Here is a 27945-nt window from a genome sequence, read left to right as displayed (position 1 = left end):
GCTTTTTCTGCCCAAAATGAGCCAAATCTGGCAAAAGTGAAAAGGCTTGAAACGGGGCTGGTGACAGGACACACGGGGGGGAGGGGGTTAGCTGGGACAAAGGGACTGTGGGCCACCAGCCGTGTCCTCCCCCTGTAGTGACAACAAACGCCGCCCCTCCCTCGCCGCTATTTACTGTCAACACCCCGAGCTGGTCCCGACTGGGCCAGTCTGGGCCCAGCCCCGCTCCCCGGGCCTTTAAACGTGGGGGTGGGGCCCCCCACCTGTCCCCTCTCCGCTGTCCCCCTGCGCTCGCGGGCGGTCCCCGCGTGCTGTCCCCACCATGCTCTTCTGGCACGGCCAGCCCGACCACTACTGGTCCAGCCCTGGGGACATGTACCCCCTGCCCAGCTCCGGGGTGCTCAGGTACCCCCCAGACCCGCTGGGCTCGGCGGGGGCGGGGGGAAACTGAGGCACGGCCGAGCGCCCACCCGTCCCGGGGGGTGTTTTCCCGCAGGGACCCCCCGGTCCTGCCCTACCTAAAGCAGGAGGAGCCCAACGGCATCTCCACGTCGCAGCCGCCGGTGCCGGCGTTCCAGTACGTGCTGTGCGCCCCGACCTCCCCGGCCGTGCGGCACCACGAGGAGACCCTCACCTACCTCAACCAGGGTGAGTCTGGGGGCGCCGGGGGGGGAGGGACCCCCACCCTGAGCTGAGGGCTCAGCTCCCGGCGCCCCCTCCCCACCCCAGGGCAGTCGTACGAGATCCGCATGATGGGAACGCCCCGGGGGGACCCCGCCGAGGGCCGTAGGATGGTCAAGGTGAGCGGGGTGGGGATCCCCGGGGTGGGGGGAGGCCTCGGGGCAAAGCTCTGGGCTGAAATCTCGGCTCAGTCCTCGGTCCGGACCCAGTTTTTGCCGCGGTCCAGCCTCATCTGAGCCTCAGTTTTGCCCCAGTGCAGCCCCGGTTCAGCCTCATTTCAGCCCCAGCTCAGCCCCGGTTCTGCCCCAGTCCAAATCCAGTCCAGCCCCAGTTCTGGCCCAGCCCACCCCCAGCCCAGTGTCCCGCGGGGCCGTGGTCGTGTGTCCATCCCTGGCCGTGGCCATGTGTCCATCCCTGTCCGTGGCCGTGTGTCCATCCCTGTCCGTGGCCGTGGCTCCGGCCGTGGCCGTGTGTCCATCCCTGTCCCTGTACGTGGCCCCGGCCGTGGCCGTGTGTCCATCCCTGTCCATGGCCGTGTGTCCATCCCTGTCCGTGGCCGTGTGTCCATCCCTGTCCGTGGCCGTGGCTCCGGCCGTGGCCGTGTGTCCAGAGCGTGGTGCGGGTGGTTTTCCACGACCGGCGGCTCCAGTACTCGGAGCAGCAGCAGCTCGAGGGCTGGCGCTGGAGCCGCCCGGGGGATCGGATCCTCGACATCGGTGAGTGCCGGGGCTGGGAGGGACCGGGGGGGGCTGCGGGGGCCGTGCTGACCCCCCTCCCGCAGACATCCCGCTCTCCGTGGGGATCCTGGAACCCCAAATCCACCCCACGCTGCTCAACACGGTGGAATTCCTCTGGGACCCCTCGAGACGCACATCCGTGTTCGTGCAGGTGGGAGCCCGGCCCGGGCGGGGCTTTGGGGGGCTCGGGGGGGTTCTGGGGGGGTCACGGCGCCCGGTCCCGACCCCGCTGTGGCCCCCGCCCCCATCGCAGGTTCACTGCATCAGCACCGAGTTCACGCTGCGGAAGAACGGGGGGGAGAAGGGGGTTCCCTTCCGCATCCAGATCGACACCTTCGGGGCGGGGGGCAAGGGGGACCCCCCCGAGTACCTGCACTCCGCCAGCTGCCTCGTCAAGGTGTTCAAGGTATCCTCGGGGGGAACCAGTGTCCCCAGTGTGACCTGTGTCACCGGTGTGACCAGTGTGACCAGTGCCCCCTCAGTGCTCTCAGTGTGACCAGTGTCCCCAGTGTGACCAGTGTGACCAGTGTCACCAGTGCCCCCTCAGTGTGAGCAGTGTGACCAGTGCCCCCCCAGTGTCCCCAGTGTGACCAGTGTCACCAGTGTCACCAGTGTGACCAGTGCCCCCTCAGTGCTCTCAGTGTGACCAGTGTCCCCAGTGTGACCAGTGTCACCAGTGCCCCCTCAGTGTGAGCAGTGTGACCAGTGCCCCCCCAGTGTCCCCAGTGTGACCAGTGTCACCAGTGTCCCCAGTGTGACCAGTGCCCCCCGTGTCCCCAGTGTCCCCAGTGTGATCAGTGTGACCAGTGTGACCAGTGTGACCAGTGTCCCCAGTGTCCCCAGTGTCCCCAGTGTGACCAGTGCCCCCCAAGTGTGACCAGTGTCCTCAGTGTGACCAGTGTCCCCCCAGTGTGACCAGTGTCACCAGTGCCCCCTCAGTGTGAGCAGTGTGACCAGTGCCCCCCCAGTGTCCCCAGTGTGACCAGTGTCCCCAGTGTGGCCAGTGCCCCCCCAGTGTGACCAGTGTGACCAGTGTCCCCAGTGTCCCCAGTGTCCCCAGTGTCCCCAGTGTGACCAGTGCCCCCCCAGTGTGACCAGTGTCCTCAGTGTGACCAGTGTCCCCCCAGTGTGACCAGTGTCACCAGTGTCACCAGTGTCACCAGTGTCCCCAGTGTGACCAGTGCCCCCCCAGTGTCCCCAGTGTGACCAGTGTCCCCAGTGTGACCAGTGCCCCCCCAGTGTCCCCAGTGTCACCAGTGTCCCCAGTGCCCCCCCGGTACTGGGAGATCCAGCTCTGGGCAGTGCCGGGGGCGGGCGCACGGCGGGGTCCGGGCACCCCAAGGCTCCGGGTGGTCGCGGGGGTCCCGGGTGGTCGCGGGGCCGCCCTCACCCCCCGGCACAGCCCAAGGGCGCCGATCGGAAGCAGAAGACGGACCGGGAGAAGGTGGAGAAGCAGCCGGCGGCGGAGCGGGAGAAATTCCAGCCGGCCTACGAGAGCACCGTGCTGGCCGAGGTGGGGCCCGGGCCCGGCACCCCCCGAGGGCCGGGGGGACCCCCGGGACCCTGCACCCACCGCCCCCCGAGGGCCGGGGGGACCCCCGGGACCCTGCACCCACCGCCCCCCTCCTCCTCAGTGCCCCCCGTGGCCGGACGCGCTGGGTGCCCCCCACAGCCCCCCGGGCACCCCGGGGCTGCCGTCCCCGCACCCCTTCAAGCTGCTGAGCCCCGAGAGGTGAGCGGAGACCCCCGGACCCCCCATTTTCCCCCGGCTGCCGGGGTCCCCCGCTTAGCCCGGCTCTTCCCGCAGGGTGTGCGTGTCCCCCGCCTGCGCCGCCGAGAGCCCCGCGGAGAGTCCTGGCGAGGTGAGGGAGCGGCCGGTGCCGCCCCAGGGCCCCCCCCGGCCCCCCGGGAGGGGCTGAGGATGTGCCCGCTGGGGCCGTGCCCCGCTGAGCCCCCGCTGAGCCCCCGCTGAGCCCCCACAGGCGCTGAGCCCCTGCGCATCCCCCCTGGAGACGCAGCAGTGGCTGCTCCGGCGCCGCTTCTCCGCCTGCGCCCGCGTCTTCGCCACCTTCAGCGGTGAGAGCGCCGGGCCGGGCCGGGCCGGGCCGGGGGGCAGAGCCGGGGGGCAGAGCCGAGGGGCAGAGCCGGGCCCCCCTCCTGCCGCCCCCTGACCCCGCTGTCCGCAGGCGCCGATCTGCTGAGGCTCTCCCGCAGGGACCTGATCCAGATCTGCGGAGCCCCCGACGGCATCCGCCTCTGCCACGCCCTGGCGGGCAGGTGCGGCTCCCGCGGCCCCGCTGCCTCTTTCTGGGGACCCCCGGGAGGTTCCGTGGGGCCCGGGCGCATCCTGAGCCCCCCGGCAGACCCTTCTCTGTCCCCCCAGGTGCCCGCGGCCCCGGCTGACCCTGTACGTGACGCGGGAGCCTGGCGGGGCTGAGGGTGCGGAGGATGCGGGATCAGGTGAGGAGGGGCTCAGGTGTGTGGGGAGGGGCTCAGGTATGCGGGGAGGGGGCTCAGGTGTGCGGGGAGGGATCTCAGGTGTGTGGGGAGGGGGCTCAGGTGTGTGGGGAGGGGGCTCAGATGTGCGGGGAGGGGGCTCAGGTGTGCGGGGAGGGGCTCAGGTGTGCGGGGAGGGATCTCAGGTGTGTGGGGAGGGGCTCAGGTGTGCGGGGAGGGGGCTCAGGTGTGTGGGGAGGGGGCTCAGATGTGCAGCAGCGCAGGGATGGAGGGTGGGTACTCACAGCCCTGTCCCCGTCCCGTCCCATCCCGCCCCTCTCCAGGGCTGTACCAGGAGCTGCACCTGGAGCAGCTGACGGTGGCCGAGCTCACCGCGAGGTTGGCGGAGCTGCTGGCGCTGCCCCCGGGGCAGATCCTGCGCCTCTCCCGGCAGGGACCCGGCGGCATCCACGTCCTCGTCAGCGACGCGGTGAGGACGCGGGGACGGCCGGGGAGGGGCGGGACAGACCTCGCCGCCCTCCCGGCCCCTGGGGGTCCCAGCGCTGGGGCAGGACGGGGCTCAGCCCCCCCCCGAGCCCCCCCGAGCTCCCTGCTCTGCCCCGCAGATGATCAGGAACCTCCAGGACGAGACGAGTTTCGTGGTGGCGATCGGCAAAGGTACCGCGGGGGCCGCGGGCGGGCCGGGCCGGGCCGGGGGCGGTCGGGGGTCCCGGCTGAGCCCCGGCCCCGCGCAGCCCCCGGCCCCGACGGCTTCCAGCTGCTGCTGCGGTAGGAGCCGAGCCCGGAGCTGCGTCACCTGCGAAGGGACATCGCTGGAGCCGGACGGGGGCGGAGAGAGGAGCCCGGGACTGGCGCTGTCCCCAGAGCTCTCCCTCCGTCCCTGCCCGAGGGGACGGGACCCGTCCTGTCACCCCCGCGTGTCCTTCTCCGTGTCCTTCTCCGTGTCCCCTCTTCGCATTAAAGGCCGGCGGAGCGGCCCCGAGCGCGGCCTCGTCCCTGGGGTTTGGGGTGCCCAGGGTGGATTCGGGGTGCGGGGACAAGACGAGTCCCCAGCCGTGGACAGGGCAGGGGACACCCGGGCAGGGGACACCCGGGCAGGGGACACCCGGGCAGGGCAGGTCCTGTCCCACCCGCGGGCACCGAGCCCGGGGCAGCCGCGGCCGGCAGAGCCCGGCGCCGCCTCATTCCAGGTGGGAACGGATTATTCTTAGCTCCGAATCCTTCCCCGAGCCCCGCTCGGGCAGAGGCGGCGGAGCGGGACCGGGGACGTCCTTGGGAGGGAAGTCCTGGGGCAAAGGACGGGTTTGGGATAAACAAACCCGGAGCAGGAGAGGAAGGGGAGGACCGGGAGGGCGCAGGGACAGCCCCGGGCCGGCGCTGCCATCGCAGACACGGGGACGGAGGGAGGACACGGGGCCCATCGCTGGAGGGGACCAGGGAACATCCCCGACCCTCCCAAAAACACTCCACGGGGATCCAGAGCTTGGTCCCACCAGCTCGATCCCGACTGTCCCCGCCCCGCGGAGATGACCCACGGTGTCACAGAGACCAGGGTCGCCGTCACCACGTGTGTTTATATATTTACACGTTTATCTCCAGCTCAGGGCAGCGTTACAGCCGCAGCGTCGGGACAAGCACAGACCGCAGCATCTAAACATTCCCCGGCTCTTCCTCTCTGTCCCCCAGCCCGTGTCCGGCCACCGGGAGAGTGACAAATCCCCGAGGGCGCTCCCGCAGGGATGGGGACAGGGCTGGGGATGGGAGTGGGGGGTTGCGCAGAGGAGGGGGCTCACAGCCCTTGGGGACCCTTGGCCGGCTCAGCTGCACCCTTGGGGACAGCGGATGGAGCACAAAGAGCCCCCGCGCGGGGTGGCACCGCTGGCACAGCCTGGGATAGGGACCGCCGGGAGCAGGGGACGGATTCCCTCATCCCTTAAAAAATCAACTCCGAACTTCCACGTGCGGTCAGTCAGAGCCCCAGGGCAGCGACAGGGACAGGGACGAGGAGGTGACGGGACACTGCGGGTGACACCCCCAGGACGGGTCCTTGGAGGGGCCAGGGGACAACAAAGGGCTGGGAAGGCACGGACTGAGCTGGGAATTGAGGAGGAAAAGCGGCTTCTCTGATTTCCTCCATCGTTTTGGCCCCACGCCCCCCAGGCTGCAGCACAGGAGCCTCTGCCAAGTTTTGGCACAGAGAGAGGGGAGAAACCTCCACCTGGATGCCAGAAAAAAAAAGGGAAAGGGAATAACCCCCCCCCCCCCCCAAAACACCTCCCAGGCCCCCCAAGAACAAAACCCTTCAGCAGAAAAAGCCAAAATGTTTTAAGACGTTTTCCAGGACACTGTAGCCAAGAACCTTGTCACACTGATCCCAATGCATCCCTATCCCGCCAAAAAAAACCCCAAATTCCCCCAAAACCCACGACAGCAGCGGCCAGCCACGAACAACAGAGAGAAAACCAAACAGAAAATACAAAGGGAATTACAGAGATGCGCAGAAAACCAAAATTTGTTGGTTTGAAACAACCCGACACACCACCTTCCACCTGCCCCCTCCTCACCCTGTCACAGAATTGGGATAAGAGGTGCTGCAGTGTCTCCAAAGCCCAGAAAATCCTGTTTTTTTGTTTTTTTTTTGGTTGCACTGGATGTGCTCAGCCTTGCTGGAGGATCCTCCACCCCAGAAGGTCGCAGGCTGTTTCCCTGGAGAGGCCCAGGGGTTGGGCTGGGAGATGAATCCAGGCTCCAGAACACTCAGCTGGCAGGTGGGGATGCTGCAGCCGCTGCCCCACGGCCGGGGGACACATCCACGGAGGATTCCAAGGAACGGGAACAGCTCAGCGGATGAAAGCGGAGCTGCCCCACCCAGCCCAGCCGAGGCTGGGGAAGGGGACTGGGCACGGAGGGAGCGGGATGGGATCCTCAGCCAGGGCTGGCTCCGTGCTGGAGCTGTCCCAGAGCCCCCAGACACCCCAAAAACCCCAGGATGGAGCAATTCCTCCACATTTTGGGCACCCAACCCTAGCACAGTCACTGCTCCCACCCGGGAAGGGTTCCAGGCTGTGGAAGGGGGTCCCTGGATGAGCTGTGATTGTCCTTCCACCCCAAACCACTCCAAGCAAACCCTCAGAGCACCCCGAAACCCCCCGTCAGGAGATGCCCCGTGCAGGAGGTGAATTTTCCTCCGCCAAGTGACTCCCTCAGCGAGACACGGCTTGGAAAACGGTGTTTATTGGTATTTATAAATATAAACATCAGGAAGAGTCCATTTGAAGACGGATAATTGACTTAAAAGGACACTGTCAAGAAGTTTTGAGCTACCTTAATGCTGTCACCCTGGTCTGCAAACAGGAAATAAATCGCTTTGGGTTCTGTGTTCCCGAGTTTTCCCTGGAAAACTCTGCTCTGTTACAAAGGGATCAGTCAGCCAACCACGCCCCGGCTCCAAAATCCCGCTCTTCGCTCTCCCCTGCCACAGTAGGAACTAAACCAAAGTGTTTTTGTCTTGTTTTTATTTTTTCCCCGGGAGTTGTGCAAAAATCCTGTGATCGCCGGGTGACCCCTCGCCCCGTCCAGCCTGTCACCGGCATCTTCTGCCACCCTGAAACCTGGAGGAAGTTCTGGAAATGAAGGCGCCCGAGGAGAGGGGGGAGAATCCACAGCGCTAAAGAGGATTTGAATAAATATAAGGGATTAAAAGCCGTCTACAGGAGGGCATTGACAGTATCCTTTTAACCACAGCAGCCTGGAGGGGCTCCCAGCAGACTGGGGGGGCTGGGGGAGATGACGGGGTGCAGCTCCTGGGACCCTCCTGCTGGGAACAGCCCGTTTGTCCTTGGAATTCCTGGTGGGAAAACCAACCCCCCCATGCCTCCCCAGGCCCTGAAGCAGCCGTCCCTGGGGCTGCAGCTGCTCTCTCCCCCCCAGGAGATCCCTGGGCGACGAGGGGGAGCCCAGCTCCCGGGCGAAGCGTCCGTGAGCTCCCTGCACGGCCGGCGGGAATGACGGACACAGCTCCCGGCCTGGCCAATCCTGCCGCCTCAAACCCTCGGGATCTGCCCAGCAGTTCCGCACTGGGCCCCTGGAATTGGCTCAGGCCGGGCTCCCCTGCAGCACCAGAGCCAGTTTTGCCCGAAATGCCCCAAAAAAGCAGCCACTGACCCCCCACCCCCCCACGCCCCCCAAGGGCGGGCCTGGCACATCCAAACCCCTCCCAGGGCACCACACTTACCTGTGCAGGGTGGGGAGGTCGGGAGGAGCCCCAGCACCCACGGGGAGTGAGGGTGGATCCCAGCCCTGCTCCATCAGGGAATCCTTAATTCTTCATCAGGGCAACAAGCAAAAAAAAACTCTACTTGGCTTTTTCCTCGGGGAAAGGACAGGGGGAGGGAACTCACAGTGGCTGGGACATGGACTAGAATTTCCTCCCTGTGCTGAGAATTATATATTTGTCTATATATTATTCCCTGTATGGAGAATGATATCCTTGCCATTGGGATAAAACCTGGATTCGGGATCAGTTTGGGACACCCAACCCCTGGGCACACAGGCCAGGAGAGCCCAGCCTGGGGTGCAGCTCCCCATGCTCCTTTAAAATCCTCCTGACAGCTCATCACAGGCTCAGGCTTCTCCTGGGGGGGGGGGGGGAAAATCCTTTATGGATTTGTCACTTTGGGCTGGGAAATTTCAGTAACTGGAAATTTGAAAAAAAATTAAAATTTTTTTAAAAAAAAGAAAAGCAGGATTTAGGGTGGGTAAAATATGTGGCTTTAGAAATTCCAAGCTCTACCAGAACCATCTGGGAAGAATCTGGGAAGCCTCTGAGCTGGATGCTCAGGGAAGGTGAGCCTTTATGTGAGCGTGCTCAGGGTGGGATCAGGGGAATCCCAGGGGAATCCTGGACCACAGGGAGATCCCAGGGGAATCCTGGACCACAGGGAGATCCCAGGGGAATCCTGGACCACAGGGAGATCCCAGGGGAATCCTGGACCACAGGGAGATCCCAGGGGAATCCTGGCTCAACAGCTGCTCTTCCACTCCCTCACTGACAAAGGGACACAGAACTTGTTGGGGTTTTCGGGTTCGTTGGGATTTTTCCTTCCGCGCAAGGGCTGCGGGGTCACAGCGTCCTCCTCTCCTCTCCCCTCTCCCCACTTCCAAGGATCTCGGCTCCTTTTCCAACCTCACCAGCAGCATCAGTCCCCTCCAGGCTGGGAGCCCTCCCCCGGGGGCATTCCCAGGAATTCCCAGCAGGAATGGTTCCGGGTCAGGCCAATCCACCCCCAGGGAGAAGCCGGCCCAGCTGCGGCTCCCAGCCCGAGTCCCTCATCCCGCCGGGCCGGGTGGGATCACAGGGGGGCGTGCGGGTGGCTACAGGGCAGCCCGGCCCTGCTCACCGGCCCTGGCAAACGACACTGGGATCGCGTTTCCTCCAAGGTTCTGGCATCCCCCGGGACGGCCGGGGCGCGGTCCCAGCCCCGCTGGGCCGGGAGGAGGTCCCGGTGTCATAGGATGATGCAGCATCTGCAGAAGCGCTGTCGGCTGCCGCCCACCGAGGGCGGGGGAGTCACCGGGGCGAAGTAGGCGTGCACTTTGATGTTGGGCAGGTGGGTCTGCAACGGCAAAGGCGGGGGAGGGCTCAGGGACACGCCCGGAGCTCCCGGGGACACGGGAAACGAACGGGGAACGGGCCGGGCTCACCCGGCCCGGGGACGGGGAATGGGGCTCCTCCCGTCCCGTTCAGGGTGGGCAACCGGTGGAATCGCCGCCCGTGGAAGTGTCCAAGGCCAAGCTTGGAGCAACCTGGGATAAGGGAATGTCCCTGACCGCAGCAGGACCGGAGGGGGTTTTCCCGACCCAAACATCCCGTAATTTTCAGGTGCAACTTTACAGCTCCGTATCCCCTTTGCAGAGAAAACGTTGTTGTTACTCTTCTCTTACACCTGGAGAAATGGACTCGGGAGGGGATTCCTGCCTGCGAGGGGGGCGAGGCCCTGGCACAGGATGCACAGTCTGCTCAGTCTTAGCAAAGAGACACCAGAGCTGAGTTTTTAAAGCTCTGCTTGCCATTATTTTCTTTTTTCTTTTTTTTTTTCCTTTTTTTTTCATCAGTTATTTAACATAGCACTTCTCATTCATCTAATGCCCTACATTTAATATTGTAAAAATGCCTGCAAGAGCAGCTGTGGCTGCCCCTGGATCCCTGGAAGTGTCCAAGGCCAGGCTGGAATAACCCAGGACAGCAGAAATTGCCCAACCCAAACCATTTCAGGTTTCTATTGGAAAATGGATCCCTGGAAGTGTCCGAGGCCAGGATGGAATAACCCAGGTCAGTGGAAAGCATCCAACCCAAACCATTTCAGGTTTCCATGGGAAAATGGATCCCTGGAAGTGTCCGAGGCCAGGCTGGAATAACCCAGGACAGTGGAAAGCATCCAACCCAAACCACTTCAGGTTTCCATCTGAAAATGGATCCCTGGAAGTGTCTGAGGCCAGGCTGGAGCAACCCAAGACAGCAGAAACTATCCAACCCAAACCATCTCAGCTTCCCATGACTCCAAACCCACCGCTGGTGTTTCTCCCAACCCTTCTGAGCACGAGCAGCAGCTGCTGGGGACTCTGCCAGCCCAGCCCTCCCTCCTCCCCGCGGACAAACCCCGCGCTGCCCCGCTCACCCTGAGTCTCTTGATGCCGGCCCGTGTGATCTGCTGGCAGTCGTACAGTTCTATCCTCTCCAGGCTGTGGCAGCTCTTGAGGTGCTCCAGGGAGGCGTCGGTGATCAGGGGGCAGTTGTCCAGCTCGATCACCTCCAGGCGGTCGTGGGCGCAGGCGCCGTTCCCCAGGTGACGGATCCCGTCGTCCGTGATCAGCTCGCAGTGGGATAAACTCTGTGCCCCACCCCACCCAGACAAACGGAGTTTGGGGTTTTCAACCCAGCTCCTGACAGCCCCAAAAACCAGAACCTCGCTGGGGGTGTGAGGGGTGGCTCATGGGTGGTGGGTTTGTGCTCGCTCCTTGTGCTGGGGTTTCTGAGGGATGATGTGCTTCCAAGGGGAAAACTTCCAGCTGGAGGGGGGAAATTCCTCCCTGGGTGCCCCTGGATCCCTGGAAGTGTTCAAGGCCAGGTTGGACGGGGTTTGGAACAGCCTGGGACAGTGGGAGGTGTCCCTGCCCGTGGGAACAGGGTGATCCTTAGGGTCCCTCCCACAGTTCCAGGGGAAGGCAGCTCTGGAGGGATGAGAGCCCTGGGGTGGCACAGAAATTCCAGCACACCTGAGCTACCCCAAACCCCACCTTTGGGACACCCTAACCCTGGCCCCAGGTCCAAGAAGCAGCAGGAACACAACGGCCCCCCCTTGGTGTGGATTTCTGGGGGGATTCAGCTGGAAAATCCTCGAGGAGGAAGCAGGGCCTGGGCCAGGAGCTGGAAATGGTTTTCCCGAGGGATGACCGCACTGGAGAACCCACATCCCACAGGACAGGATCCCTCATGGCACAAACCCAGGGCTGACAGAGACCAGAGCCCCAGAGATTCCGCCCCAAAGGAACTTCCCAGAGCTCCACACTGCAGCCTCTTTTCCTGTGCAGGCAGATCCCACCTGGAATTCTGCTCCCAGGAGAATCCCCACAACCCTTCTCCTGTGGGGGGGGCCTGGTGTGGGATTCCTGCCAGCAGCAGGGGAGGGACAAGAGCTCCCTCAGGGTCAGGATTCCAGCAGGAATTCTTCCAACTGTGAAGTCAGGGAGTGTTTAAAATCCCTCTGTTTGGAGAAAGGAGGTGCTGGAAGTGTCCCCTGGAATACTCACCAGGACCTGCAGCCGTGGACAGTGTATGGAAAGCTGAATTAATGTGCTGTCTGTTATCTGGAAAAGAAGGAAAAGCCTTTTCATGTCGCTGCTGGGCACAAGGACTTGGGTTTATTTAAAGCAGAACTGCAGGATTTTCCCTGATCCATGAGATTTCCCCACAGCCCCTCAGGAATCCATCTCCTCATGGAAATCATCTCCTGCCCTCGGAGAACTGGGATGCAGAGCCATCGCTGGATTGTTTTTAACTATCTTAAGGAGCTGAAATCAGCTCCCAGATGTGCCTCTGGGAGGACAAGGAGGGCTCAGATTCCCTCCCAACACCCCACAGATTGCCCAGCTCCTGGTTTTCCTCAGGAAGAAGGAATCCCACACAAAGGTTCCTAATTTTTTTTTTTTTTTTTCTCCTAATTTCCAAACCCCCAGGGGAGCAGCCTGGGATGGATTTGTGCCCTGGCTCAGATTTGCTTCTTCCTTTTCAGGGTTTAATTCCCAATCCCTTCCTGCCTGGGCTGGTGTCATTCCCTTTTCATCTCCCAGATTTCTGCCCAGGAAGCGCAGGGACACGGGGGTCCAGCTGTTCCCAGGAATCACAATCCCATCCCCTTTGTCCCAGGCTCAATTTCCAATCTACCCTCGGGCTTGGAGGTTTTTTCATGGGGTTTTGAGTCAATCCCACCCTTTTCCCTGTAAATGCTTCAGCCCAGTTTGATTTCAATCCCCTGAAATCGTTGCTGGTTCACCATTTTTCCCATGGTTTTCCAAATCAGGGGATACTCCCATTATTTTTAGCAAGCTAAGATTTTTTTTCCGGGATTTTCCCTCAAAAATCTGGGATTTTTTTCTCACAAATCCATCATTTGACCCAGTAGCTCTCACTATTAAATATTTTTTATTTACAGCCCCGTTCCCATGGAATCCAAACCAAGGATAAAAAAACCCCTCATTCCAAACATTTTCCTCTCCAAATCCAGCCACTCTTCCCACTCAGGATTCCACATTAAATTTTGATTTGGAGAAAAATCTCCTGATTTTCCCCCCATTTTCCACACTGCTGCAGGAGAAACAGCCTGAGCTGGCATTTCCTACCTGGACACACTCTTCCAGATCCATTTTTTCAAGCTCATGGCAATTCTAGGAACAAAGAGAATTCCAAACACTTGCAGTGAGTGTAAAGTCCAGCCAGCAAATAAAAATGTAAATAGAAATAAAAAATACAAATAGAATAAATAGAAATAATATAAATACATTACACAGTAAATAGAAAGATCAATAGTATATTAAATATAAATAATTATAGAAACATAATAAATAGAAACATAAATATATAAATAGAAATAGAAATATATAAACATATAACTATAAATATAAATGAAAATATAAATAAATAGAAAGATATATAAACATATAACTATAAATATAAATGAAAATATAAATAAATAGAAAGATAAACACATAACTATAAATATAAATAAAATAAAAAATATATAAACATAAATATAGAACACATATTATATAAAATATGAATATATATAAAATACAAATAAAATAAAAAATAATCAATATAAATGCATTATACAGTAAACAAAAGATAAATAGTATATTAAATATAAATAGAAATACATAATAAATAGAACTATAAACATATAAACAGAAACACAAACACAACACACAAACATAAATATAAACATAAATATAAATTATCCACCACAAAGACAGTTTGCTTTAAAAATTTAAAATTTAAAAGGGATTTCTTCATGAAATATCACAACTGGAAGGACAAAGTTTCTGCGGGATAATAAAGGAAATTTCACTCATTTAAAGCGTTTTTCTAATCGTGGAGAGCAAAGGGAGTTAAATTTAGGATCCCTTTAGCCAATCTGTAAAGTTTCTAACTAAAATATTTAACATTTCCTGCGGTCTGGCTGCAAACCCTCCCAGGTGCGTGACGCCAAAAATCCCAGAAACCCGAAGTTTCGAACCTTAAGCTTCCACCCAAATTAAAGGTTTTCCCAAACCTATTTTTTTTTTTCCTCCCCCATGAAAAGGAACAAAAAGCAGGAGGGGAAGGAGGAGCAGGCCCTTACCCTGGCCAGGGTGGTGAAGCCCACGTCGGTCAGCTGCGAACACCTGGCCACCTCCAATATTCTGCAGGACACAAGGAAAGAGCCGTGGTGGAGCCCCAGGAGAAGGTTGGGAATGACCTCTGGAGTCCCAACCCCCTGCCCAGGGAGTGTCCCCCGGAGCAGGGGACACGGGGATGGCTCCACACAGGGACACTCCACGTGCCCATGGAGCTGCTCCGGGATCTGACAGCGCCATGGGAAGGGAATTCCTCCTCTGGAAATTTGGGATTGGTCCTGGTTGAGTTTCTGCTCCTCAGCCTGGAGGGGCACCTCAGGGAAGAGTCTGGCATCATCCTCTGACAGCCCCTGGAGGTGTTTGTATGGATTGGGGGGGATATTAATATGGACTGGGGGGATATTTGTAGGGATTGGGGGATATTTGTAGGGATTGGGGGGATATTTGTAGGGATTGGGGGGATATTTGTAGGGATTGGGGGATATTTGTAGGGATTGGGGGGATATTTGTAGGGATTGCTAGGATCCCCTCTCAGATGAGATACTGCTATGGATAATTGAGATAATTGGGTGGATTGATGGGATGTTGATACGGATATTTGAGAAATTTCTATGGACTAATGGGATACCTTCTCACGAGGTATTTTTAGGGATACTTGAGATATTCCTATGGATATCTGAGATGTTTCTAGGGATATCTGAGAGATTCCCATGGATGGATAGGATCCCCTCCTGGATGAGATATTCCTATGGATATTTGAGATATTCCTACAGATATCTGAGATATTTCCATGGATTGATGAGGTATTTCCATGGATTGATGCGGTATTTCCATGGATTGATGCGGTATTTCCATGGATTGATGCGGTATTTCCATGGATTGATGAGGTTTTTCCATGGATTGATGAGGTTTTTCCATGGATTGATGGGATTCCCTCATATAAGGTATTTCTATGGTTATTCGAGATATTCCATGGATTGATGGGATCCCCTCCCAGCCCTCTCCTCCCCACCCTGACCAGGCCCAGCCCCTCCTCATCCCAGAGATGTTCCAGATCCCAAACCACCTCTGTGCCCCTCCTGGAGCCTCCCCAGCAGCTCCTGGTCCTTGCTGGACTGTGGAGCCCACAACATTCCAGCTGTGCCTCCACAGGGCCGAGGAGAGGGGCAGGAGCAGGATCCTCCAGCTGCCCACACCATTCCCAAAGCCCCCAGGATCCCACCACCCTCCTGGATAATCCCTCAGCATTCCCAGCTCCCTCTCCACGGAGCTGCTCTCCAGAGGATCAGCCTCTCCTGCTGCCTTAGTCCCAAATCAGTTGCTTTTCCAAGGGTTTCCAGAAAAAACCTTCCAGCAATCCCTAAAAGTTTGCTGAGGATTAATCTGCACAGAGCAGCTGCTTCCATTCCAGAGGGCAAAAAAAAAAAGGGAATCCGGCTAAAACAGACACCCAGATGCATCCCAGGAAGGGATAATCCACCCAATGCTGGACTGAGGGGCTCCTAAAAACCTTCACGGCCTCACTGAGGGAAAGTTCTGGAAAGCAAAAACTCTGAGGGAAAGGTTCTGGAAAGCAAAACTTTGAGGGAAAAGTTCTGGAAAGCAAAAATTTCTCTGTTTTGTAACCCAGAGACAGATCCCAGCACGGAAAAGGTGTAATTCCCAAAAATAAGGCAGGTGAGCATGAAAAATTTAATATTTAAGGCCCCAGGGGAGATGTCTGAAGCCTTTTAGGGTGAACTGCTCGTCCCTGTGGGAGTGGAGAAAAATCCTGGCATCTCCTGCAGCTCCACAGGGGCTCCCTCCACAGTTTTAACTGATTTTTCTGCCCTTGTAGGAAAAAAAAAAATCCCCCACGTTCCTGAAGTGGCTTTTGTATTCCACAGGATGGAGCTTAATCCTCTGAGGCTGAAAACAAACACAGGAACCACTGGAATCGATCTGGGGTTTTACCTTTCCCTTTCCAACCTGCTTTCTGTGCACTTTGTACCCAAATTCCTTAAATGGGACATCGCAGGGAGCAGCTGGGCTTTGTTTTCCCTCGGAAGATGTAGATTTGATGTCCCTGTTTTCCCCTGGATTTGATCCAACTGCATTTGATGCCATTTCTTTGAGGCCACTCGGCTGCTGGGGTAATAAAATTCCCTATTTTCTGCACATTTTCCCGAGGAAACTCATCCTAATAAAGGTAAAACCTTTAAAAAAACAAACTCCAGGAAAACCAAGCTGAGGCTGGGAAGCAGAGGGGAAGTTTGCCCAAATTCCACCTGCTACAAAACCACCAGGAAAAACCTGTTCAGTCTTGCGGTGGGAGGAAACAACATTGGTTAAATGGGATTTTAATTTTTTTCTCCCCCCCCCCCCCCAGTTCCCAAGACAGAAATAACCCAATCCCAAATTTTCTTTGTGGATACACTTGGAGCACCACGCTGGGAGCTCTTTTTTACTCGAGTTTAAACCCCAAGAATTTGGGGACGACTCAAAAAAAAATCACTCTTGTTCCAAACACCCGGAAAAAGCTCAGGGGATAAAAACCAGGAAAACCTTTGGGGGTGGAAAGGCTCAGACACCACCTGGACCCTCTGCTGTGTGTTCCAGAGGGGGAAATCCTGGGAAAACTCACCGGAGGCGTGGGCAGTTCTGTCCCAGGGCGTTGAGGATGGCGTCGGTGATGTTGGAGCAGCCAGAAGCACACAGGGACTGCAGCTTGTGGCAGCCCCTGCAGATGGTGATGAGCCCGTCATCCGTGATTTGCTGCCAGAAAAACCACCACGGCCTCAATCCAGGCTGGATTTCCCTCTCCCAGTTCCAAATTCCAGCCCAGGAAGAGTTATGGGGAATGTTTCAGTGGAGCAGCAGAGGGAGGACAAACCTTGCTGGGTTTGGGAATGTCAGGGAAGGGATTTGATGGGAAATGTTTTGGAGCTGGGCGAGGGACGGGGGAAAGTGCTGGGATTCCTGCAGGGCTTTGCAATTCCTGCTGGGGAAGACACAGGGAGTGTGCCCATCCCTGTCCCTGGGCACAGGGGGCCTGTCCACATGTGTTCCTGGGCACAGGGAGTCTGTCCATCCCTGGGCACAGGGAGTCTGTCCACTTGTGTTCCTGGGCACAGGGAGTCTGTCCATCCCTGTCCCTGGGCACAGGAAATCCCTCCAGCCCCTTCCCTGGGCACAGGGAGTGTGTCCATCCCTGTCCCTGCACACAGGGGGTCTGTCCATCCCTGTCCCTGGGCACAGGGGGTCCATCATTCCCTGTTCCTGTGTCAGACTGTGCTGGCACACACAGAGCGCCCACGCCAATCTATTTTTTTGGCATAAACACACATTTCTGGCACTGCAGAGCTGGCTGAGGGCCCTTTCCGTGCAGGAACAGTGCCTCTGTGGGCTCAGTTCTGCACGGGGACCAGAGGAGAGGCCCGGCAGGAGGGATTTCTCCAGCTCATCCCACAGGCAGAGTTCAGAGGGAAAAAAAGAAACAGCCGTGACACAGCCAAGGCGTGGGGCTCGGTGTCCCTGAGGTGCCACCAAGGAGTTGCTGGTGACAAGCGTGCGGGGCATGGAGAACATTCCATGTGGGAATTGCACGTGGGAATCCTGGGCAGAGGCACTCACCAGGCAGGTCTGCAGGTTCAGGGTCACTAGCTCAGGACAGTGGGCACCGATGAACTTGAGGGCCTCGTCCTCCAGCTGGAAGGGAAAACACAGGCATGGGAACTGGGAGCACTGGGAATTGAAGCTGGGAAACTGGGATTTCCTCTGGGGAGGAGGGAAAGGCAGCACAGGAACAGCAGCACCAGGAGTGCTCCTGCCTTTTACTCCATCAGGAGCAGAGCCCGGCCCCAAAAATGCTTCCCCTTACCCTGGGCCTGGCAGTGACACTGGATTAATTATTATTATTATTATTAGTAGTAGTATTAGTAGTAGTAGTGGTATTATCATAATCATCACCATTATCATCATCATTATCATCATCATTATCACTATTATAGTTTTATTATTATTTATAATTATTTTTAGTCTTAATATAATTATTATTATCATTATAATATATCATTAAGTACCTGATTTTCCATCCCCACACTCCCGAGGGAAGGACATGCCAGTCGTGCCCAATTCCCACTTTCCCAGAGCCCCAAAGCCCAGATTTTCCATGCCCACGCTCCCATCCCCACTTTCCCAGAGCCCCAAAGCCCGGATTTTCCGTACCTGGGTGCAGCCCTTGAGGGACAGGGCGCGCAGCCCCCCGCAGCCCCGCACCAGCGCCTGGATCCCGTCCTTGGTCACTTGGTCGCACCAGGAGATGATGAGCTGTTCCAGCAGCGGGCATCCCTCACTGGGGACACACATGGAAATGTTCATTTGCCTCGGGAAGAACCCCAGACAAATCCAGAAGCTCTGACATTCCCATTTCTGGGAGCTCTACTTACAGAGTCATGAGCTGTGAGCTCTAGCAAGTTAGAGAAATGAGGTGAAGTGGAGCACCTCAAACTCTTTCCACGGTTATTTAAGCACCAACTACCCAGGAACGAGGTGACACCTGTATAATTTCTATTTCTCACCCAATAATGATCACTCAAGGCCCCCAGTGTGGACCTTTTCCACCCAATTACAAAAAAATCACCCAAATCCATGAAGAAGGAAGGAAGGAGGAGGTGAAGAAGAAAGACTCGGACAATGCCCCAAATCCTCCACCTTAACTCACACGTTCCGAAATCCCAAATTCTCAGTTTCCAGAATCCTGAGGTATCATTACGATTTGGGACAGCTCAAATAGGTTTTGTCTCTGGATTTGGATGTTTATTATCTCTTATCTATTTCCAGACTCACGAGCCATGAGCTCTGACTAGCAAGTTAGAGAGATGGAGAACTTCTCTATCTCTAGCAGGTCTTTTCAAGGACAACCTGTCCAGTTATGAAATCCCACCTGAATTATTTTTATTTTAAACCCAATAAGTAACTACTTGAAGTCTGCAACGTGGACTCCATCAACCAATTACAGAAAAGCACCTAAAGCCGTGGAGAAGGAGGAAGAAGAAGGTGAGGAAGGAGGACTCAGACAATGCCCAAAGCCCTCCATCTTGACTCACATGTATTATACACTAAACCCCCGAAATCTAAATTTCCAGAATTCCAACACTGCCCCACCCCACAGGGGACAGCGAGCAAAGCCCAGCTCCACAGGGAGCCTCTGCAGGGAATGCTGGGTTGGCTGGAGAATCTCAGAGGTCTTTTCCAGCCTTAAGGATTGCAAAATTCCACGGGAAAATCCCTCCTACCTCAGTGCTTTCAGGGACAGGTTGGTTATGGAGGTGCAGGAAGCCAAATCCAGGTGCCTGAGTTTGGAGCAGAACTTGCTGAGGCTGGTGCAGGTGCTGCAAGAGACACACGGAGATATGTCCTGCAATGGATTCACCCCAGGCCACAGAAATCCCGTGGGATGGGCAGGCTGGGGTGAGGATGGAGGTGGGAACCTGGCACGGGGTGCCCAGAGAGGCTCTGGCTGCTCCTGGATCCCTGGAAGTGTCCAAGGCCAGGTTGGACAGGGCTTGGATCACTCTGGGATGGTCAAAGGTGTCCCTGCTCTGGCAGGGGTGGGAATGGACGGGATTTAAGCTCCTTCCAACCCAAACCATTCCAGGATTCCATGGAAAAGCTCCCACAGCCCCAAGCCTGGGGTTTTTTTTGGCACCCAGGGAGGAGTTTTACTCACGCGTCCGTGATCTTGGTACAACCATTGAGGTTCAACACTTCGATGTTCCTGCAGTTCTGGGCAAAGGTCCTGGGGGAAAGGGAAGGGAAAACGTTGGATTTGTCAGGCACTGGGATTCCAGGTGGTTTATAACACGTCGGATTAAAGTTTTACGAAACGGCCTCAAAGAGATTGAGGAAGAAAATAGAGGAAACCGAGAAGGAAATCAAGAAGGAAACCAAGAAAATCAAAAGAATCAAGAAGGAAGAAAGGAATCAAGAAAATCAAGAAGAAAATCAGGATGAAAATCAAGAAAGAAAATCCAGAAGATCAAGAAGGAAGGAAATAATCAAGAAAAAAAGAAATCAAGAAAACCAAGAAGGAAATCAGTAAAGAAGAAAAGACTCAAGAAAACCAAGAAGAAAATCAAGAAAAAGAAAAGAACCAAGAAAACCAAGAAGGAAATCAGTAAAGAAGAAAAGACTCAAGAAAAACAAGAAGAAAATCAAGAAAAAGAAAAGAACCAAGAAAACCAAGAAGGAAATCAAGAAAGAAGAAAAGAATCAAGGAAAGAATCTATAAAGAAGAAAACGATCAAGAAAATCGAGGAGAAAATCAGGAACAAACCCAAGAGAATCCCTGATTTCTGCTGCCCCACCTCTAGCCCTGGGATGTCCCAGCCTGGAGGCACCACATTGACCCAGTGCCCATTTGCTTTATTTTCACGAGAATTGAGAGAAGTGGCTGCTGGCTGAGCTCAAAAATGATAAATTAAGTGATAAAACCCCCATAAATTAAATTATAAAAACCCGACAAATTAAATTATAAAAACGATTAATATAACAATAATTAAAAAAAAAAAGATTAATTAAATGATAAATTAACTGAGAAATGAATAATCTCTGCCTCTGCTCTCCAGGTTTTGACATGCTGAGGGGCTCAGATCCTCCAGAAGTGGGGATAAATCCTCCCACTCCTGGTTTTTCCAGCCCGTCCCGAAGGTGCAGCTGTACCTTAAGGCGTTGTCCCCCACTCCCAGGCAGCCCCGCAGGCTCAGCTTCCGCAGGAATCCCCCACACCTCTTGGAAATGTTCTCCACCACTCGGCCCTGGGGGAGACAGGAGGAGCCACCTGAGAACCCCCCAAGGGCTCCAGGAAGCTGGAGTGAACATTTCTAACAATCGTTTTGTTCTTCAAGGGAAAGCGGCGCTGAAGGGAATTAAAAAATGCCGTGGGAATGGGCTAAGGGAGGCGGAGGGAGAATTATTCAGCTTCTGAAGATGGAGAGACAAGGAGCAACCACCTAAAGCAGATCACCTGAAGCATTTTGAGGAATTTCCTCCGTTTTGGAGCTCCTGGACACAGATTCCCCAAGGAAGGTGAGGGCAGCTACACCCCAGATTTCCGAGCACAGCCAACGGATCAACTCCAATTTCTACTCAGCACAGAGATGAGCACAACCAGCCCACGAGTTTGATTCGACCACTCGTGCTCCAGAGATCCAGAAAAGGCTTTTTAATTTCAAATCTGGATCCAAAGAGCCCATCACAGCCCGGATTTACCTTTTGGCACCCAAGGGCAAAACCACTGGAGAATATTTGTAGTAGAAACTCAGACCCTTCCCCTGCACTTGGGCTGCTCCTCACAGAACAGGAGCATCCCTCAGTCCTTCCAGGACTAACTGGCATTTGGGACCTCTGTGAGATGAGGATTTTCTTCCAAAATCTTTTTTTCCAATCTAAAAAAAGAAACCTAAATCAGCCACGTGAGCTTTGGGGACACCACAGGAGCAGCTCCAGGGACAACGCTCAACCTCCCCAGCCCTGCAAAAAGCCTGGAAAAACCGAAATTCTCCCTGATTTTGCAAGTTCCTCAAGCAAGCCTACAAATACTGCTGGAATCAGAGGAGCCAAAGGTGTTTCTATCAAGAATTTACAGGGACTGATGGATTTAACTCGGTCACAGCAGAGCCAGGAGGCCCAGCAGGAACTTCGAGGGGAGGTACAACGAATTCCAGCGTTTTGTTTGCAGAGGGGAAGCCTGGGCTTAGGCAAGGACATGGGTTTTGATGTGCAGGGACATGAAAACCACCCAAAAAAGCACTGAGGAATGGGAAAAGCCAGGTTTGTATCCCCCCAGCCTCTCCCTTCTCCCAGACTGAGCCGCTCAGTCCCACCTCCTGCCACTCCTCACATCAGCAACCCTGAGAACTCCACTCCAAAGAAATAATTCCGTGGGATTTTTAGGGCACGACACGAGGTGAAGGGTTCATTATGAAGACCCCAAAATCCCTCCATTTCCTTCCCTCAGGCCACTCAGACCCTGCTGAGGGGACAGAGCCGCTTCCTGCTCCTCACCCCTGACTCCCAGCTGCACTAAGGGATTGTTTTAACACTTTCCTGCAAAAACCAGGGCTGGATTTCCCACCAGGTGGGAACCTTCACTCAGCAGCTGCTTGACGCCTCTGTCTAATGCCTCAAGCTAAAGCCACACATTCCCCATTTCCCTCCAATGTGAAACGTTCCCCATTTCCCTCTCCCAAAATGTTTTAAACAGGATAAAACACCCTGACAAGAGCCTTAAGGACTGGGGTTTTTTTCCTCATCCTTTTCCCTTTTGAATTTTTTGAATTCAATTTGAATTTTCAGCCTCCATCCCCCACCGGTGCTGCAGGATCCACATCCCACAGGTTGAGCTGCAAGGGAGCAGCTCCGAAGCTGCATCTTTTAGGGACAATTTGGACCTTTGTCCTTCCCAAATCATCTTCACCTCAATTTCAATTTCTGGCATTAAGGATGCAAATATTGCATGATTCAACAGACATTCAGCCCTTGTGTTATCTGAGTGCAAGGAGTAGCTTAAATTCTCTTCCATACGAGCAGCAGTTTTCCCCCCAAAAATGTACCTTTTCTACTAATTTCTGTTTTCAGAACACACAAACCCCACTTTCCTTCCATTACTACTTTTAAGTCTCGCTAGGGATACAGAATTCTGTCCATTTTCAAAAGCTGAATGGATTGCCAAGACTTTAAAAGACTCCCCTGAGGCTGAAGAACCGAAATTAATGATTTCTATCTCCAGGGAAGGTAGGAAGGGTTACGCTGGGAGTACAAATCCATTCTAGGCTGTAATTACATTTAAAAAAGAAAAAAAAAAAAGGGTTTGTATGTCACTTAATTATACCTCAATATCCCTCTGGAAATCAAACAGGTCAATTCGCTGCCAGTTACTGCCATCCAGGGCCAGAACATTCCATGCCTTTATTGGGGGGAAAAGAAATGTAAATGTGTGGTTAATATGAAAAAAAGAAAAAGGTCAGTGGGAATTCTGAGTTCCCCAGCCAGGGAAGAGCTTCCACTCCCTTGGGAGGTGCAGGTGTGAGCCAGGAGAGCACCTGGAGCTCGGGCATCTTCCCTTTCCTGGCTGAAATTGTCCTCAAAGGACACCTGGGCACAGGTGAGACCCCCCAGGGGACCCCGCAGCTGCGCTGTCAGTTTATTTTTTGTTTAAATCACCAAAATCTCCCGTGGCTCCTGCTCCAAAGGAGAAGCAGGAACTCGGGGCGGCTGGCTGTGCCCTCAGCCAGGTGGGGAGAACAGAGCTGTGTTTAAAGTCTCAGTTACACCATCAAGGCAAACAAGTGGATCTTGCAATAACCAGGAGCCAGAGTTGTGCAAGAGCCAGGGATAAACACGGGGGGGTTTTCCATCCCAAAGCCCACGTGCACCGAGCTCCTCCCCAGCACAGAACAGCAGTCCTTGGGCAGGAGTCCCTGCAGAGTTACATCAGACGACAGAATTGAGCCTTAATTGATGGTTTGGGGTTTAAACCTCACTGCTGATGCTCGTTTTAAGGTTTGGTTATGACCAGGAGAAAAGCAGTGGGGAAATGCCCCAGCGGCTGCATCGCTCCATGGGCAGCGTAGGGAATGACCCAGAGCCCTCCTGCACATCCCTGCAGGAACTGCCCGTGCTCCCTGTGCAAACAGGAGCTGGGACGGGCCAGGAGAACACCCTGACATTGGCAAAGGATCCTTGACAGCCCGTTCTGGCCAGCACTGCTCTGCTGGATTTCAGCTGGGAGCTCTTTCCCCGCACAACCTGAGCTGTTCAGGTGACAACTGTAACGCCCAGACACCACACGGGGTATTTTTAAATGCAATTAAATATGTTTAAACATCCTTTTTTTAAAAATTCCAATGTGTTAGAGTAATTAAATGAGTCGTGGCTGAGGTTTGGAGGCAGGGCTGATGGGTCTGTGCAGGGGTCACCCAGCCAGGATGGTGAACACACCATTCCAACAACTTCCCTGATTCACCACCCCACCCCTGCCGTGCCGCTTCCCCCGGGAGTTACCAGACAGGGGCAGGAAAAAGCACCAGGATAAATCTGGCAGCTCCAGAGAACTGAACCTCCCAGCCCAGCTGGAGGAATTCTCCCAAGCAAATAATCCAAGTTGGGTTTCATTAACTGAAGCCCGTAAAGGATGAGAAGAACCCTTTGCTTTATTTCCATGCTTACTCCAAGGGGAAAATGAACTTTCATTGACTGTGCAGCATCTCTTTGAGTGAAAATTCCTGTGTTTCCACCAGAAACCCCAGGATGCTGTTCTGGGCTCATCCCACGTCGGGATTTCAGCCAGGGTGAGCTCCCTGCACAAACCCAGAGTGAGGGAAGAGTTCTGGGCAAAACATCAGCTCCCTCCCCTTCGTACCTGGGACACTGGAAAATGCTCTTCCAGATGGAATTCCCCCTCACTGGTGCTATGGGAATTTTCCAGGACTTCCAGGGGACACTAAATAACCCCAGCTGAGTGGCACAAAGCTCCCTGGCCCAACCCTCCCCTGGGGAGGGAGGATTGTCACCCAAATCCAACCCCCTGCTAAAATCCACCAGGAAGGAGGAAGGTTCTTACCCTGGAAACTTGAGCACAACGACACAGAGTGACCACATCCAGGAAAGAGAAAATTCTGGAACAGAAATAAGAGACACCTTATTGGTTATTGGCATTTCAAATAAAAGGGGATGTGGAAAACAAAGGGGAGGGAGGCAAAAAAAAAAAAAAAAAAAAAAGGACTGGGACAGCAAAACTTCTTTGTGATTTGGCTGAAAGCTGAACTGTGAAAGGAAGTGCAGAAGCAGCATTTCCCAACTGGAAGCAAAACACGGCCATGGAGCCACTGGGAAACAGAAACCTCACGCCTTGGAGGGGTTCCTGACCCCAAATCCCTGACTGCGCACCCCAGGTGACCCTTGCAGGAGCCCCGCACCGAGCCAGGACACGGGGCACCACCAGGGATGCTGGGCTGGCTCCGACTCTGCACAGGGGTGACTCAAACACCCCAACACCGTCAGCACCAGCTCCCAGGAGTGGGCAGTGCCATCCCCTGGGCAGTGCCACTCCTCAGTGCCAGCTCCCAGGAGTGGGCAGTGCCATCCCCTGGGCAGTGCCACCCCTCACTGCCAGCTCCCAGGAGTGGGCAGTGCCATCCCCTGGGCAGTGCCACTCCTTACTGCCAGCTCCCAGGAGTGGGCAGTGCCATCCCCTGGGCAGTGCCACTCCTCACTGCCAGCTCCCAGGAGTGGGCAGTGCCATCCCCTGGGCAGTGCCATCCCTCAGTGCCAGCTCTCAGGAGTGGGCAGTGCCATCCCCCTGGGCAGTGCCACCCCTCAGTGCCAGCTCCCAGGAGTGGGCAGTGCCATCCCCTGGGCAGTGCCATCCCTCAGTGCCAGCTCTCAGGAGTGGGCAGTGCCATCCCCCTGGGCAGTGCCACCCCTCACTGCCAGCTCCCAGGAGTGGGCAGTGCCATTCCCCTGGGCAGTGCCACTCCTCACTGCCAGCTCCCAGGAGTGGGCAGTGCCATCCCCTGGGCAGTGCCATCCCTCAGTGCCAGCTCTCAGGAGTGGGCAGTGCCATCCCCTGGGCAGTGCCATCCCTCAGTGCCAGCTCTCAGGAGTGGGCAGTGCCATCCCCCTGGGCAGTGCCACCCCTCAGTGCCAGCTCCCAGGAGTGGGCAGTGCCATCCCCCTGGGCAGTGCCACCCCTCAGTGCCAGCTCCCAGGAGTGGGCAGTGCCATCCCCCTGGGCAGTGCCACCCCTCACTGCCAGCTCCCAGGAGTGGGCAGTGCCATCCCCTGGGCAGTGCCACCCCTCAGTGCCAGCTCCCAGGAGTGGGCAGTGCCGTTCCCCTGGGCAGTGCCACTCCTCAGTGCCAGCTCCCAGGAGTGGGCAGTGCCATTCCCCTGGGCAGTGCCACTCCTCAGTGCCAGCTCCCAGGAGTGGGCAGTGCCAACCCTCACTCCCAGCTCTGGGATCAGGGCAGTGCCATCCCTCAGTGCCATCCCTCATTCCCAGCTCTGGGATCAGGGCAGTGCCATCCCTCATTCCCAGCTCTGGGATCAGGGCAGTGCCATCCCTCAGTGCCATCCCTCAGTGCCAGCTCAGGGATCAGGGCAGGGCCCCAGCCCAGTTTCGGTGCCTGGATTATTCCCGGCTTTCCCAGCACCGATTACAGGGCTGGAGCAGAGCTCAGCTGTGAGGAAAGGCTGGGATTGTTCAGGCTGGGGAACAGAAGCTGCAGGGTGACCTAATTGTGGCCTCCCAGGACCTGAAGGGACAACAGGAAAGATGGAGAGGGGCTGTTCCCAGGGCCTGGAAATAAAATGGGGTTAAAACTGTCAGAGGGCAGGGCTGGATGGGATATTGGGAAGAAATTCCTCCCTGTGAGGGTGGAAAAGGGCTGGAATGGGCTTCCCAGAGATCCTTGGAAGTGTCCCAGGCCAGGCTGGATGGGGCTTGGAGCAGCCTGGGGCAGTGGGAGGTGTCCCAAGGCAGGGCTGGCACTGGATGGGCCTTTCAGGGAGAGGATTCTGCACTTCCACAGCTGGCAGAGCCAGATGTGCTCAGCCAGGAGGGACAGTGACGCCGTGGTCACTGCTGAGTGCCACCCTGGGTCAGGGGACACCCCGGGGACCCAGCAGGGCCAGGCTGTTATTGGGATAAAGGAATGACACAGCTGAGACTGCCAGGATTTCCTTCGGGATCACACCCCCCCAGCCGTGGCTGCAGGAAGCACGGAGCCCACAGGAAGCTCCCAATCTGCACCCAAGACATCAACAACGCCTACAATCCCGTGGGGTTTCAATGTCATTTCATGGTTTATGGTCATTCAAACAATCGTGTCCCAAAACGGACGAGGTCAAGCGCAGGGCGGGAGGACATCGAGGCCTCGTTCCCTTTGGGAACAATTATAAAACGGGAGTTTTTGCAAAGATAAGGCAAGAGTTCAACCACAGCACGCTTGGGTATTTTAATTTAGTGTTTTCAACTTGAAGGCCACCCGAAAGAGAAGGCAAACATTGTCAGCCACGAGCATCCTGAGCAGCAGGGATGGAAAAAGCCCTTCAGAAACACCAATACTGGGGGAGAAAGGGTTTTCCTGACGGAGGGTCAACGCAGATTATTTATCAGAACAAAGGTATCACTCAGCTAAACCAGGAGGAACAGCCACATTATTCCCTCCTGTGCGCATGCACTTCCCAGGGATGCTGATGGATCCCAAGGAGTTCAGGGGTTAAGATCCAAGGGGTTCAAGCTGCTTCTGATCTTACCACGAGACAAATCTGCTGGGGAAAAGCTCTGGAGAAGAGCCCACGTGCTCCTGCAGGCCGTCTGGAATCCCAAATCCTGGATTTCAGAGCAGTTCCACCCTCCCTGCCCACAGACAAGGCTCCCCCTGCGCCCAAGGTCATTTATTGGCGCCCAAGGGTTTATCCAGCACCACAAAACCAGGAAAGCCTGGGAAACGAGGGAAGCTGGGGGAAATCCTTGTGTTCAAATCCCCATTGTAGGAGTCAATAAAACTTCAGCTTCTACAGGTCACTCAGCAGGGAAGTTTTCCTCTATTTTCATTACAATTCCATGGGAATTCCAGACTGTTAATGACCACCTCATCCCTCTGTCAGGGCTGGGAGATCGGAGATAAATTCCCCTCCACTTCCTGCTCCTCCCTTCCCTTCTCTGCCCACACACCGCCAGGGATTCACCCCGGGCAAACCCTCACCCCTCTCCCTTCCCCAGCACGGAGATCTCGGCTCTGAGGAGCTCCAGAGACTTTTCCAGCGCTCCCTCGGCTCCTCCCGCACTTGTCCAACACCCTGAGCCCACGACTCGGCAGAATCAGGCTGTTTTTTTCACAGCAGGCACTCCTTGGTTGTGGATTTCCACCGTTTCAGAACTGGATCCAGCTGCTCCCCATGGAGCAGGAGGAGCAGCAGGAGCACAGGTGAAGTCCTGCAGGCACCATGGCCCGAGCTGAGAATTCCCCTGCAGCCCTGAGGACGGGATCGTCCCTCTCCAAGGAACTGCTGGACGACATTAAAATACCCCAAGCGCCACAAATGAGCAGTGACTGGGCGGCAGCAGTAGATCAGCGCCACTTAAATGATTTTTTTTTCCCCCCCAATTCTGCATGAACAGGCCCAAAGGCAC

General features: G+C 55.7%; 2 protein-coding genes across 3 annotated transcripts in view; one reads left to right on the top strand and one right to left on the bottom strand.

Moving 5' to 3' along the window:
• Window positions 1–288: 288 nt before the first annotated feature.
• LOC136302023 (transcription factor CP2-like protein 1) lies at window positions 289–4724 on the top strand. The gene is made up of 15 exons (XM_066205322.1): window positions 289–405; window positions 497–648; window positions 730–800; window positions 1292–1397; window positions 1463–1569; window positions 1672–1824; window positions 2821–2931; window positions 3053–3150; window positions 3226–3280; window positions 3401–3494; window positions 3605–3695; window positions 3802–3878; window positions 4199–4344; window positions 4481–4532; window positions 4610–4724. The coding sequence occupies exons 1-15, from the start codon at window positions 323–325 to the stop codon at window positions 4645–4647; spliced, it is 1434 nt and encodes a 477-aa protein (XP_066061419.1). The 5' UTR covers window positions 289–322; the 3' UTR covers window positions 4648–4724.
• Window positions 4725–7093: 2369 nt separating this feature from the next.
• Window positions 7094–27945, bottom strand: part of FBXL20 (F-box and leucine rich repeat protein 20) — a 38555-nt gene continuing 17703 nt past the window's right edge. For both annotated transcript variants that reach the window (XM_066205324.1, XM_066205323.1), the window contains exons 3-15: window positions 24370–24424; window positions 22639–22713; window positions 20469–20563; window positions 19477–19545; window positions 19043–19138; window positions 17973–18099; window positions 17379–17453; window positions 16390–16520; window positions 13772–13832; window positions 12774–12818; window positions 11685–11741; window positions 10553–10765; window positions 7094–9490 (exon numbers count right to left, since the gene is read on the bottom strand). In XM_066205324.1, the coding sequence (XP_066061421.1) occupies window positions 9383–9490; window positions 10553–10765; window positions 11685–11741; window positions 12774–12818; window positions 13772–13832; window positions 16390–16520; window positions 17379–17453; window positions 17973–18099; window positions 19043–19138; window positions 19477–19545; window positions 20469–20563; window positions 22639–22713; window positions 24370–24424 (1207 nt within the window). In that variant the 3' untranslated portion in view covers window positions 7094–9382. The remainder of the gene's footprint in view (window positions 9491–10552; window positions 10766–11684; window positions 11742–12773; window positions 12819–13771; window positions 13833–16389; window positions 16521–17378; window positions 17454–17972; window positions 18100–19042; window positions 19139–19476; window positions 19546–20468; window positions 20564–22638; window positions 22714–24369; window positions 24425–27945) is intronic.

Source organism: Chamaea fasciata, unplaced genomic scaffold, assembly GCF_029207755.1.
Source record: "Chamaea fasciata isolate MVZ Bird 193981 ecotype frontalis unplaced genomic scaffold, bChaFas1.0.hap1 SCAF_27, whole genome shotgun sequence".
Taxonomy (NCBI): domain Eukaryota; kingdom Metazoa; phylum Chordata; class Aves; order Passeriformes; family Sylviidae; genus Chamaea; species Chamaea fasciata.
The sequence above is the reverse complement of the archived record's forward strand: the minus strand, read 5'-3'. Positions and strand labels throughout refer to the sequence as shown.